This window comes from Pleurodeles waltl, chromosome 6 (assembly GCF_031143425.1).
Source record: "Pleurodeles waltl isolate 20211129_DDA chromosome 6, aPleWal1.hap1.20221129, whole genome shotgun sequence".
In the NCBI taxonomy this organism is placed as follows: Eukaryota; Metazoa; Chordata; class Amphibia; order Caudata; family Salamandridae; genus Pleurodeles; species Pleurodeles waltl.
Window position 1 is genome coordinate 17,017,432 of NC_090445.1, and position 14,618 is coordinate 17,032,049.

A 14,618-nucleotide genomic window follows, 5' to 3' on the forward strand; every position below is an offset into this window, starting at 1 on the left:
ATGCAGTGTCACAGAGTGGAGTAGAATGTCATGGAGTGGCGTAGAGTGGCATGCAGTGTCACAGAGTGGAGTAGAATGTCATGGAGTGGCGTAGCGTGGCATGGAGTAGAGTCTTGTGGATCGGAGTGTCACAGAATGTCATTGGTGTGTAGTGGCGTAGGGTAGAGTGGAGAAGCATGGAGTGGAGCGGCGTAGGGTGGTCTAGAGTGAAGTGGCTTAGTGTGGAGTGGAGTGGCGTGGCATGGAGTGTAGTGGAGTAGGGTAGAGTGGAGAAGCATGGAGTGGAGTGGCATAGGGTGGTCTAGAGTGAAGTGGCTTAGAGTGGAGTAGAATGTCGTGGAGTGGCGTAGCGTGGCATGGAGTAGAGTCTTGTGGATTGGAGTGTCACAGAATGTCATGGAGTGTGGTGGAGTAGGGTAGAGTGGAGAACCATGGAGTGGAGCGGCGTAGGGTGGAGCGGCGTAGAGTGGTCTAGAGTGAAGTGGCTTAGAGTGGAGTGGCGTAGAGTGGCATGCAGTGTCACAGAGTGGAGTAGAGTGTCGTGGAGTGGCTTAGCGTGGCATGGAGTAGAGTCTTGTGGATCGGAGTGTCACAGAATGTCATGGAGTGTAGTGGAGTAGGGTAGAGTGGAGAAGCATGGAGTGGAGCGGCGTAGGGTGGTCTGGAGTGAAGTGGCTTAGAGTGGAGTAGAATGTCATGGAGTGTGGTGGAGTAGGGTAGAGTGGAGAAGCATGGAGTGGAGTGGCGTAGGGTGGAGTAGAGTGGCATAGAGTGTCACAGAGTGGAGTAGAGTGCCGTGGAGTGGTGAAGCGTGGCATGAAGTAGAGTCTTGTGGATTGGAGTGTCACAGAATGTCATGGAGTGTGGTGGAGTAGGGTAGAGTGGAGAAGCATGGAGTGGAGCGGCGTAGGGTGGTCTGGAGTGAAGTGGCTTAGAGTGGAGTGGAATGTCATAGAGTGTGGTGGAGTAGGGTAGAGTGGAGAAGCATGGAGTGGAGTGGTGTAGGGTGGTCTGGAGTGGAGCGGCGTAGAGTGGAGTGGCGTAGCGTGGCATACAGTGTCACAGAGTGGAGTAGAGTGCCGTGGAGTGGTGAAGCGTGGCATGGAGTAGAGTCTTGTGGATTGGAGTGTCACAGAATGTCATGGAGTGTGGTGGAGTAGGGTAGAGTGGAGAAGCATAGCACAGAAGTAACTAGAGTGTTGTGAAGTAGTGTGTTGTAGAGTGGACTGCGGTAGAGTGGATTACAGTCTCCGAGTGGGGTATGTATGGTGTGGTAGTGCACAGTCATGAGAGGCAACACATTTTCAATTGAAATGCCCATTACTTTTAAAGAGACGTACAGTTTTACTGATCACACTAAACAGTGCACGAACAATGTGTATAAAAGGCATCACATATCAGAATTACAAAATAATGTGCTTCATTTGTGCTTTTCTAATTCAGAAATATTCTGAAATATTTGCTCAGTTAATTTACAGACATCCTACAGCGGTTCTTCTCACATACGTAGCCAGGAGGGTTGTCACATAAATCCTGTCACTTTGAAGTCAGAGGAAAAAAAAACACAAAGCTCCCTCCGATGACAGCGCCTGACATTTGACCTTTGTTCTTGAATGCTCAACAAGTGTAACTAGATAAGAACAAATAAGACAGAAAGCAAGCACTTGTGAAAGAATACAGTAAAGAAACAGTGCTTCACGAGAGGGACTAACTCAAGCTGAACAGCTTAAAACAAATAAAGCCAGCAAACAGAAGGTAGGCAAATGTGTGTTATAAGCCACAAAGCCAATGGTGAGCAATGGCGGCATCCAGGGAAGCTTTTAGAATGTCCCCAAGATGTCTTTGCAAACCAGACCGCTGCTGTGTGGGAGGCTTCGACATAAAAAGATTTAGGCAAGCAAATGAAAAAGAAGTGAGCCAATGAGAGTGACAATAAAGCCAACCAACGTAGGCAACGGGCGGGTCGGAGTCTACTATAGGTTTCTAGTATGGCCAACAAGAGGCTTTGTCCTCCCAGACAGCCGAAGGCTGTCTAGTAGGAGAGACCTAAAAAGTAAGTAAACCTTACGCATTTAGAACAGTGAGCGCACTAACGGGGAGCACAATACATACCGCTTCAAGCTGCTTCCAACAGGTTTCTATGTGCTGCTGTATCTTGCGTCCATCGTGAAAATGCTGCAAAAGAAAGAAATTTAAAGACAATAAGAATAAAAGTTATTGGTTGGAACCAAGTATAAAAGACATTCCCTGAGACAATTTGTATTAAACTCATAGGCTTGGGTGACGTATCCAGTCCATTCACCTTCTGGGGTATCCGGTACAGGGGGGCCCTGGGTGGATGAACCCCTGCCCAGTGCCTGCATCTGAGCTGAAGCAACAGAGCAGCCAGGTCGCAGTTTATAACTCCAAAAGGGCTCCCTTACAAGTAGGAAAGCTTCCTCTACAGCTTAAGACTTGGAGAGAGATGCATCCAACCAACTTCAGAGGTTGGTAGGACCCAGAGTATCCGGTGCAAGCCGGGCGCAGTCTCGGCACCAGTGGCCACGTTGGGTAAGATGGTGGTCCTACTAGACCGGCCTCTGGTGTCCAGCATCACAGCTCATCACATTCTTTTCATATCACTTGGTGAACTTTGTGTCTAGGGCACTTAACCTACATTACTAAGGGATCTTTATGTCTGTGCACCCCATTACCTAAACTTTGGGGTGCAGAAGAGCTCTACATTACAAATGTTTGATCTCCATGTCCTCTCGTTGACATAGATGCTGGAGTCCATGAGGCGACTGCTTTATGTATGCCAAGGACACTCGGATTGTCCTTGAGGTCTAAGCTAGACTATCTTACATGAAAGAAGACATGTCCAAGGCTTGCTGCAGCAGGACTCCTGGCCTCACGCCCTGGAGATGCTTTCCAACCCTCCAATGGTGTGAAGACTCAAGACACCCGAAGGATAAAAGTCCGTTGACCAGTGCTTCTTTCTTTTACTTACACATATGAAAATGTTGAGCGTTTTTCTTTTTTACTTCATTTACAGTAATGCCTTTATCTCGCTCTCCCCATCTACAAACAGATCACTGTCCTTAGTTCACACAGCCTTGTTCTTCACCAGGAAGCATTTCTAACCAACCAGTTCCAGTGGTGTCAACCCTCAGGAGCAGCTGGCGTCAGTGCACATGCAAGGGAGGGAGAGCCACGCCAGTTATTGCAGCCACCCCACTGCACATCTGTGGAAGAACCAATCTATTCAGGTGTAGGAAGAGCCTGAACAGCGCCGCCTCTGGGTGAATCACCTGCGCATTACAAAGGTCCTTGAATTCAAACCGCCCAGACTGAGAAAAGATGTCCTGTGTAGCGACTGGACAACAATGAACTGTATGGTCTAATGTCATCCATTTCTACTCCAAAGGAGCATCGTATCTAGAAGTGAAAATATTAAGATTGGGAGGTAACATGTATGTGCTGAACAACTATCCACACACCTGGCACGTATGAGCAGGGAGAGAAAATAAATAAAAGAGAAGTGTCTTGGCGTCTCCCTCCAGCATCTAAACTTGTCTAGTCATCAAGACATAGGCTGTTGCGGTAACCACAACATGACAAACAGATGATGGGTGATGGAGGAATTATGAAAGTAAGGCCCATCGACTCCTTCGGACTGCAAGGAGCTCTAGGTACCACACAGGTGAGCTCAGCAGGCCGGATGCAAACCCTGCTACCCTTCAGGGTCACCTGCAAGAACCCCTTCAGAATTAGGATATATTCTACGGTTATTCAACACAAATTCCCTTCTCCCTGAGTGAACGTCTCCCCGGTGTTTCTGGCCACCGCTGCAATGGCTCACTTTCAGAGGACTGGTGTCCAGACATCTACTCTGGTTGCTGTTATATGTTACGGAGTGGCAGTGCCCTTCAGAAAAAACCTCAAAACATGGCTGTTCGAACAGTAACCCTCCTGCCCCCCCACCCCACCACCAAGCGCCTTGAGACCCTCACGGGTGAGTAGCGCGCTATATACATTTTTTGATTGATTGATTGATTGCCCCACACATCTGATTTGCTTAAACGCTGCAGAGCTAAATGATTGCCACCTACTAACAGAGCAGCCATGAGTAAGGTCTGAACAGAGCCTCCCCACTCTGCTACACGCCCTAAATGACACACGGCTCCCCATGAACTCCGACAGATACATGGAACTGAGAGGAAATTGCTGTGTGATTAACTAAATCAAACAGCAAAGAGTTATTTGATCCATTTGCCAAATACACACACCAAACAGACCAAATATATATATTTTTAAATGGTCTAATTAATTAATCCGAACCAGCCAGGGCCCAGATTTTGTTAGGCAATTATTATCTACCCTGCTAAGGACTCAACGAAGCACGCTATCCGGGCTCTTTCAGTGGTGTCGCGGGTACTTTCATTTTGTGCTAAGGTTCTTATTATTCATGAAACACACAGGTATCAGTGGCATGGCGTGCTGAGGCTGTATTAGGCAGGGTCTGGATTCTTTCAGGTAATTAAATAAAAATACAAAAAAAGCATGCCAAAGTCAAAGGACGTCACCGTTATAATACAAGTCCCTAGCTATTGGCTTTGCCAATGCTTGTTTTTGAAAATTGTTTTTAAAAAAAAGTAAAAGGAAAAGCATTTCAAAATACTGAACTGAATTCAACATTTTCTGAATTAAAAAAAAAAAAACTAATTTTAGAAAGGCACTCGCCAAGGTCTAATTTACCATCCTCATGACTTGCTAATGAAACAAATGCTCAGCCATTTGGTGCGCTGCAGTAGCCCAGGGAAAGAAACATCTCTTTCCCAGTCATACTAAGTACACCTTCTGCCTCACACGCCCGCTTGAGAGAGGGCGGCGTCAGCCCCACCGACCCAGCACCATCAAAAACCTCTGGGTGCCAAGGCCTGTGCTTTGCCGTAATAAATGCATATAGGAGACAAAACAAAAACAACCCTTAAAGGCTGACTTTTGTCACAGTCTGACAAAAATGCACTCATTGCTGTGTTTTGAGCACAAGCTAGAAGTGGTGGGGAGCAGCAAACAGCGCCCGGGGACCAGGTATGTGAGGGTAGGAAGCAGCACACAAGGGAAAGAGCAAGAACACATGCACTCTAGTTGAGTGCTGAATGGAAAAGAAAAAAGTAGTTCTTGAGTGAAGGCTGAAATGATAGAAGTTATCCAATCACAATGATGCTAAAGAAACTATGGTCCAGAAGAGCTATCATCAGGGTCTCAGACTGAATGTGCTGAACTGGCATGATCCTAACGATGCGCACCGCAGAGCTCTGCAGCATCCACTGGGGCCCAATATGGAGATCAGAAGACAAACCATGCATTGATCCACCAGGGGCAGGGAGCGATGGAAATACTGGACCTAAGAATAGCACCAATGATGGTGACTAGGGGAGCTTATGAGGAGAACTGAACCAGCTCCATGCAGCTCTGAGCTCAGTGGCCAACCTCAGTCACTATTTGTGTCAGCTTCCATCAGCACACCTAACCTCTCCCATGGTCAGCAGGAGGCTGTTAGCTGAAACCGATTCACCCAAATAACCTAATAAAGCCCTCACTGATGGGGGTGGGTGAGATACACAGACGTTCATTAAGAAATGCTCCAGCGCCTCCTGCTACTAACCCAACCTTTTTGTAAGAACAGACCTGGTCGCAAAATCCCAATGAGCTTGATAACAAGATCAAAACCTGGCCAACCAGTGCCATAGTATACTTGGCTATCGCCCCCTCGCAAAGATCTAAAATCAGTTCAAGATAAAACTCGAAAATCTCTTTACTGTCAACTAACAGTGATACATCCTCAAACCATCCCCAGCCCCAGACACAGCTTAATCACCAAGCATTGCAGGCCTAGAATAGAAAACTCTACATATCACTAATATCATCAGCCCAGTTACCCACCCGCCCTCAAAAAAAGAGTTGATCTCTTACCAGATCTACTCAAAATGGTCTCTTAAAGCTCCCACTCCGTGTCAATCGTTCACCCTGGGGGCGCAGGCAATATTCAGCAACGGAAAGCGGGACCCAAGAGCAACCTCACTAAAATTAAGTGTTTTACCATCCAACACCAACCACCACTATGCTGCAAGCCAACTGAAATGGAGCGTTTTAAAGCTGTCATTGCTAAAGCTCACAACACTGAACTTTGCAACATAGTCATAATTCTTAAATTGGAACTGCTCACACTGACCGACAATTGGTTTAAAGCAACGTCTTAATTTATAATTAAAAGAATGCGAGTTGATGGCTTGTATCTCAAGTGCCTTGACAAGGAAGATGGAAGGGATGGTGGTGTGTGACTGTCATCCACAGGAATGTCGCTTTCACTCCTGTCATTCCCGATAACACACATCACTCCAATGGCCAAGAGTGGATATCGCACTCGCTCCCGCGTTTCTTGGGCACTTCAATGTTATCTACCACTTCACTGAACACAGCCGGGCACACAGCAAATCATCTCATGTCATAGAACGCCAAGGTTCTCCAGGAGGATTTTAACCCTCACTGGGACCCCAAAATAAACAGGCTACACTTAGGCTGCAAGGCCCTATGTGCGATTGACTTTCCTCATTCTTTCGCCTACCTCGCCTCACCAAAGAGACATCCTGGACCGAATCAAGACAGGATACAATCTGGCTCTGTGGCGAAGCCGCTTGAGGTAGTCTAATCAAACAAGCTCATTACTTTTACTATTAAACATGAGATAAACGGGTGGAGAACCACAAAGAGACATGTTAGCCAGGGATGTCCACTAGAACGACCAACAGACACGGAGATGTGAGATGCCACACGGCAAAGCCCTGAACCGGAAAGACCTGAGTGTGTCCTAATCAGTACTATGGCACTATCATTGGGCACTGACAACACTGCCCCCATCAACAGAGTCAAGTAAAGGGACCCAGATGACCTAAATAACAAAAGGAAGGAAATATGGCAACTAAATCCCACTCAAACTTAAAAATCTTTGTTTCCTAGAACAAGGAAGAAGATTCTATATAACAACACTTCCATGGACAAGCCTCCTTTTGTCAGCTCAGAAATCAATCAGGATCCCAACTAAATCAAAGGATAATTGCTTCAAGCTGTCCGACATTTCCCCAATAAAGTTTCATTATCATAGACACTGATGCTAACACGTCCCAGCGCCACGCATCGCAGTTTGCAAAAATATAATGATCCCTGTTCCAACCTACAGTCTTTATCCATAGAAATGTGTAGTAAGTTCTACGTCACCACTCATGGTGCATCAACAACCGCATTCCTGCCTCTCTAGGCAAAGCATCAGCCAAAGAGTAAACGAATCATTGCTCAACATCAACACTGCCCCTAAGGTAAGGGATACCAGATGCCTTTCTTAAACTCTTCCGTGACACCTCTGACCCAAGTGACCAGTGACCCACCACCATTTTTCCTTTCTAGCCAAGTCCCTTGACGTGTATGCCAAACCGGCTGAATAACTGATCCCCGATGGGCTAGGTGGTGATTTTGGAACAGGGTTTAGATCATGCATAAGCACAGAAATCTTACCCGCTCTGAGGTGGATGTTGCTCTTTATATTTTAGGGACAGCACTGAACATAAGACTCTAAGTGAAACTCAGAGCAACAGACTGGGATAGCAGGACTCACTGTTACATTGTTCTGTCACGACTGTAAAACAGAACTTAGAGCGAAGATGGCAGCAGCACTTCGATTACTAAAAGCAAGACATTGAACATAAGAGCCCTGGAGGACTGGGCATGTCCTGACGTTAAGTACTTCACCGCAGAGCCTGAGGGGCACAGAACACGGGGAACTCAAAGCAGGCGTTCTCCAGGATGACCTCTCTCCTTCAGGAAGACTTCTACTGACAAACCTCCTGCCTAGGAGATTCCAACAAGGAAAGGACAAAAAGACCAAGGAACTCTCAACATTTTCCTTACAGGCTTAGACCACGCAACTGTTTCTAACACCTTCTACAAGGGTCTCCAAGGTCACCAGACGCCACTTATCGACTACCACATTTTATCCTAATTCATAGTCAAACATGGTGCAAATCTCTACAAGGTACCGCCTCCTTCTAATGATAAATTACAAACGGTTAGCTGGCTTGCTAAATTGGTTTAGTTTAATTATCTGCTGCTGCCTTGAGGAGCTATAGAAGTGAAAACCTTAATTACAGAATCTCTACTTGCAGAGCGCCTCCCTGGCTGGACGCTCTCTCACTGCTAAATTCTACTCACTTCAATTACCTGCTCGCACCTTGCAAGTTGATACCCTACTCTTTATATTTCCTCAACTTAGATTATACTACTTCAGTGAAGCCCCCTCACGCCCAGAAAGCCTGACCCAATGTTTACAAAACAATGGAAATAAATAAAAATAAATGATTCCCCGGTGGGCAGTCATGATCCTCAGGTGTGGGGTGCACCAGGAGACGGGACACCATACATAATGGAGAATGAGACGAACAGAGTGAGCGTGATGAGAATGAAAGGAGTAGCAGGAGTGGATCTGATGGATCTTTAGATCCCAAGTGATCAGACATTTTGCCGTAAACATGCATGGCTCTGACGGATTGGGAGCCTAAGCATTCATACAGACCTCCCCTTCTTGCTTAGTGTGCACCCCAACTTGCAGTCTTTCCACCAACCACTCCGACCGGTGCCTCCTCAGGTCCTTTCGGCCCACTAACCATCAAACCTCTGACCCACTCCCCCAGGGTCCGACGCAGTCTCACCACACCCTTCACTCGCTTGTTCCCTCCATTACCTACCTCAGCTGTACTCATAGGTTCACTTAAGAAGCCTACAGACAACCTATCCACTCCCTTAAACTATCACCTACTCTCAGGACAATCATTCTTTTCCAAAACACTTGACTTGATCAACTGGTATTCCATCGACTTACTATCGCTCTCCGCTAACCTAGTCAACGGAATGCTAACCAATTTAACAGTGAATCTAACGTAATCACTTCAGCTATTTCAATAATCAGTTATCTCTCTGCGATTTTAGTCTGCTTAACCTATCATTTCATAGAGTCGAATTTGATTCTACTGTGCCCTGAACTTTCTGGTACAGACATTTGAAGGTCTCATGCAGTGACACTCAGTACAGCCAGGGGGGCGCATGCTGCCTCCTGATCCCAGAAGAATGAATGCGCTGGGCTGCTTGATCGAGCAGTAACATTCAGAAATATGTCAATTAAATGGCAGGCGTTTAATTAAACTAACTGACGTAGAAGAGAGTAAGCCAATAAGGTGTCCTGTGTCACTTAACTTTAGGGAACCCATTCATTTTTTTAAGCCATTTTAGAACAAAGGTGGCAAAATGGAAAAAGAGGTCTTCAAAATTCATAAGTGTATTTCATTAACATGCGATGCATTTCAGCTTAGTATCTCAGATTATCACAGGGCATTCACAAGCTGCTAATTTAAAAAAATGAACTAGAACCATTCCTGCTCCGCCCACCCCGAAGGCAATGTCAACAGTAAAGAGGCAGGTCAGTTGTTACACAGAACCTGCTAGGTGGCCTGGGTAGTTCTGCATGGGCAACATTATAGTTTATTAAATCAAACACAAGAGGTGCTCTTATGTGTCATAATGAACAAAAAGGAGGCAAAACGAAATTAGACAACTGTCTAGGATCACACAATTTGGTCAAGTAGGGAAGCCAGGACTGATCCCAGGTTTTCCTATTTCACATTGTGCAATTCTATTTCATTCTAATTCAATAATCTAGTTACTTCTTTTTTAGGGTCGAGCCTGCATTGCATGCACTTGTGCATGCGTATCGCAGCGAGACGCTTTAGGGTTTAGAAAAGGGCTCGGAGCCCTGTCGACCTCACGTCAGTGTTTTTCATTGGTTCGTGGGCTTGCCTAATAAAATCTGCTTGCTTTCATTAGTGGAAGGCACGCATACGTCATGCCTTTTCCGGTGGCTAGCCCTCCTCGAGCGCATCGACCAAGTACAGAAAACATGCGAGGCTCGCTGTTTTCCGTCCGGTTTGTGGACTTCTTTTTCTCTAATTTACTAGCGCTTTTTCCCTTGGCAGAAGTCGAGCGCTTTACATAGTTAATTGCACTTTTTCGGGTTACGTACATAAATACACTTTTGCCAATAGGTGAAAAGTCGGGTTAGGAGTTTACAACGCTATCAGCTCTAACATGAGCAAACGCGAGACCCGTTGCATTGCAAATGCTTGTTACACTTGAATCTCCCTCGCTAGCACCCCGCCCTCACAAAGCCCCACTCATTACCACGCTGGCATCAGTGTGGCCCTCGGGCAAACCACAGACCACGCTTTGTGGCCTCCGGGAAAATGTCTGCGAGTACCATGGTCTGGTGCATCCCTGTGTGCGCGGTCTGGAGGGACAGGGGCAGATTATCCCCCCCCCCCCCTCGCACCTCAGAAACCACGAGCAGCATCAGTAGTGATACCAGCCACGAGCATCCCACCTGGTGCCCTAAGGAGAGAGCAAGGCGGTACCCGGCCTCTGGCACACCCGAGCCATCGGATGACCCTGCCAGCTCTGGAAGGCAGTCCAGATCGGATGAACCCGTCAACACAGTTTGTGTTGACAGTGTCTGTATGTTATCCTCGTGTATGTTTTGAAGTTTGTGTTCGGAGCCTGAGGACCTGTGGCCTGCTGCATGGCCTACAAAGCTGCTACAAACACCAGCTTTACAAAAGCCCAAAAAAGGAAGGATAGATACATATCCTTCCTTTTTTGGGTTTGACTCGAGATCTAACATGACCTTAAAACAGCTCAAATCTGCTCCGCAAGAAAACTAGACAAAGAGGTGGATTTCTAAAAATCGTAAAACTGCTACAAACAAGTGTGGCCCAAGAACCTACAGATTACCATTTCTGCCTCCTGTAGGAAGATGGGGGACGAGCAAAATGTGCAATTCTGCGCAGTCACCACATTCACGGACCACAGAAAAAAAAAAACATGCACAGCGCACCTTCACTGAGTCTGATCGATTACAAGCATGAATAGTTGAACTCAGTACAGCATATGGGGATGGCTTGCACAAACACCAACGCGGCATCGCATACCTGATATCTAGTCTTGAAAAAAAATGCGATATTTCGAAAATAAATGTTACAGGCCGGAGGTCGAAGGGCCCACAGTATGGACGAAATCCAAGACAAACAGAAACAAGAACAAAAACAGTGAGGAACCGAAAAGAGTTATAAAAATATAACTGGAAGAAGGAAGAGTGCACGAAGATGCGAAGAGCCTTTGAGAAAAAGGGAAGGGCACCGAGATGGAGAAGCCCCTGAAAAGAGAGCACGAAGAGGTGAAGAGAAAAGAGGATGTAAGATGTGAACAGGCCCTGAGAAGAGCAAAGACGGCGCATGATGAGAGGAGGCCTGAGATGAGGGCGCATGATGAGAGGAGGCCTGAGATGAGGGCGCATGATGATATGAGCCCTGAGAAGAGCAAAGATGGCACATGATAATGATCCCTGAGAAGAGCAAAGACGGCACATGATGATATGAGCCCTGAGAAGAGCAGAGAGGGCGCATGATAAGAGGAGGCCTGAGATGAGGGCGCATGATGAGAGGAGGCCTGAGATGAGGGCGCATGATGATATGAGCCCTGAGAAGAGCAAAGATGGCACATGATAATGATCCCTGAGAAGAGCAAAGACGGCACATGATGATATGAGCCCTGAGAAGAGCAGAGAGGGCGCATGATAAGAGGAGGCCTGAGATGAGCAACGAGGGCGCATGATGATATGAGCCCTGAGAAGAGCAAAGATGGCACATGATGATATGAGCCCTGAGAAGAGCAAAGACGGCGCATGATGATATGAGCCCTGAGAAGAGCAAAGACGGCGCATGATGATATGAGCCCTGAGAAGAGCAGAGAGGGCGCATGATGTGAATAGGCCCTGAGAAGAGCAGACAGCACATTATTTGAAGAGGTCCTGAGACGAACAGAGGGTGCATGATGTGAAAATGTTGTGAGAAAGGGGTGCATGATGTAAAGAGGCACTGAGAAGAACAGAGGGTGTATGATGTGAAAATGTCATGAGAAAAGGGAGCATCATGCGAAGAGGCCCTGAGAAGAGGGAAGAGAGCGCATGATGAGAAGAGGCTCCAATGAAGAGACCTAGCATTTTGACTGGAACTCTACAAGGTCTCACTGCAAGGGCTACACAGCTGCTCCAGTCTCCATCACTTGTAGTCACTCACTGAGGTGCTGGGCTACACTGCTACTGTTGGTCTCCATCAATTGTAGTCACTCACTGAGGAGCAGAGCTATACTGCTGCTATCGGTCACCATCACTTGTAGTTACTCACTGAAGAGCCGGACTAGACTGCTGCTATTGGTGCCCATCGCTTGTAGTCACTCACTGAGGAGCAGGGAAACACAGCTACTACCGGTCTCCATCACCTGCAGTCACTCACTGAGGAGCAGGACTACACTGCTGTTATTGGTGTAGTCACTCAATGGGGAGCAGGGCTGCACCGCTGCTACCAGTCTCCATTACTTGCAGTCACTTACTGAGGAGCAGGGCTACAATGCTGCTACCGTAACAGTCTCCATCACTTATAGTCACCCACTGAGGAGAAGGGTTACACCACTGCTGTTGGTCTCCATCACTTATAGTCACCCACTGAGGAGAAGGGTTACACCACTGCTGTTGGTCTCCATCACTTATAGTCACCCACTGAGGAGAAGGGTTACACCACTGCTGTTGGTCTCCATCACTTATAGTCACCCACTGAGGAGAAGGGTTACACCACTGCTGTTGGTCTCCATCACTTACAAACACTCACTGCGGAGCAGGACCACACTACTGTTACCAATCTCCACCACCTCCAATACATCTGACTGAGGCGCAGATCTACACTGCTAAGGTTAGTGCCAGGAGTGCTGGCGGTTTGTGCACTGTTAATACATTGTGATAGTCAACCGTGATGGCTTTGTTGCTAATGCCTTTAAGATGATGTGTTAAAGGTGATGCGGGCTGGCAGCTGTCTGTGGAGGTACATCAGGATAGGCTGATGTGCTCGTATTTATTTGTGCCAAAGTGAGGTCTGCTGCAGCGTATGGGCCTCCATTAAGAGGGGCCAGTGTAGATTAAAAATCCATGATGGTTTCTGGGATACCCAGTGCAACATACGAATTCCCTGAATGGTACAGAGTAAACTAAAAAGTTGGGAAAAAAACACCTTTCTTTTGAAGGCATCACACATCACTCATACTCTGATACTAAATATTAGTAGACGCTTTGGTGATTCCAAAGTGCATTTCCTTTTGTAAATCATCATGATGCAAACTCCATTAACAGTTTTGAGATTAATCTCTTTTAATCTGCAAACACAGTTTTTCCCAGTTTTGCAGCGGATCTGGAGAGCACATGTTCAAATGCAATTAATGATGCTACAGACCTTGCTCACTGAATGGAAACCAGGAAATGTGGAACCAAGGGGCAGGGTTTTTAACCCTGGCCTCCCATTTAGCCAAGGTACTCTTGGGCAGTAACTCTTCTAAAATTATTCCTCTGCACCCTTTCTGGCAAGGCCTTGAGTATCCATGTTCAATACAAATGCTGGTAGGAAGTTAAAACAAAATGGACTGGATATTACCAAGTCTGGGCGAAATTTAAATGACGGCAGATTAATTTGCGTAAATGTGGGAATTTAGCGTAACCTAAAATTCCTGAAATTACAGTACTTTGTGTAATTTTGTGTCATTCAGACTGAAAATGTACACACAATTCGGCATTTACTGCAAATGCACAGTACAGCAGAACGTGTGTGGCTTTTGTTCGCAATCATTTTGTTTTTTTAGCACATTTTTTTAGGTACAAAATGAGCCCTCACATCAAAAACCGATGCAGGAACGCATTTTGCACTAAACTATAGCGCTATATGATGGATTTACATCTTGCCTAATTATGCACGTTTTGCAGACATTTTACGCAATTACGTGAAAGTAAATAGCTGAAATATTGCAGTCCCTTAGATACTACGTGGAGAAGAGAAGTGACAGTCACATGGTATGTTCACCCAGATGCAATACGGTGGTAAATGCCTACCCTTGGCAGCAAGTAGCACTGTTTTGCTAATTTTAAAAAACTGCTTGATCCTGGATCAATAATACTCTCCCTAATTCTCAATCTACTGAGGCTGGGCTGATTTCACTTTATTAGCTGAAGGCAGTGGCAAGGTAATGAGGCCCACTGCAGAATGGGATGAGGAATCCCTAAGGGTCTGATTTCCTCAAGACTGGCCCTTAGGCTGCATGGGAGCCCCCTGGATGGCTTCCAACCCCCCACCCAGCACCACAGTGGCCTTTGTTATGCCTGTAGCTGAAGATGCTCCTGCAAAGCCCTTCCTGTGCTATGGTCTCTACCTCCCACTGAAGAAAGCATAAATATGATGGATGCAATGCTTGCATTATTCTCGGCCTCTGTAAATTACTTAGGGCCGCATCCCAGGACATCGTTATTTTTCACACCATGCCACCTCTAGTTTGGACTCGGCCATATGCAAATCAGTCCTGAACCTGCTTCAATTGGAACCGTCCAGCCGGAAGCACAGGCCAGGCCCTCCCTGAACGGGAACACAAGCAACCTATGACCGGTT

At 46.5% G+C, this 14,618-nt stretch overlaps 1 protein-coding gene across 1 annotated transcript in view; it reads right to left on the reverse strand.

Annotated features, from left to right (window-relative positions):
* The window catches only part of FNBP1 (formin binding protein 1), a 331,426-nt gene that overhangs the window by 27,270 nt on the left and 289,538 nt on the right, over positions 1–14,618 (reverse strand). Inside the window, exon 5 of the mRNA XM_069241973.1 lies at positions 2,113–2,175. Within this exon, the coding sequence (XP_069098074.1) occupies positions 2,113–2,175 (63 nt within the window). The remainder of the gene's footprint in view (positions 1–2,112; positions 2,176–14,618) is intronic.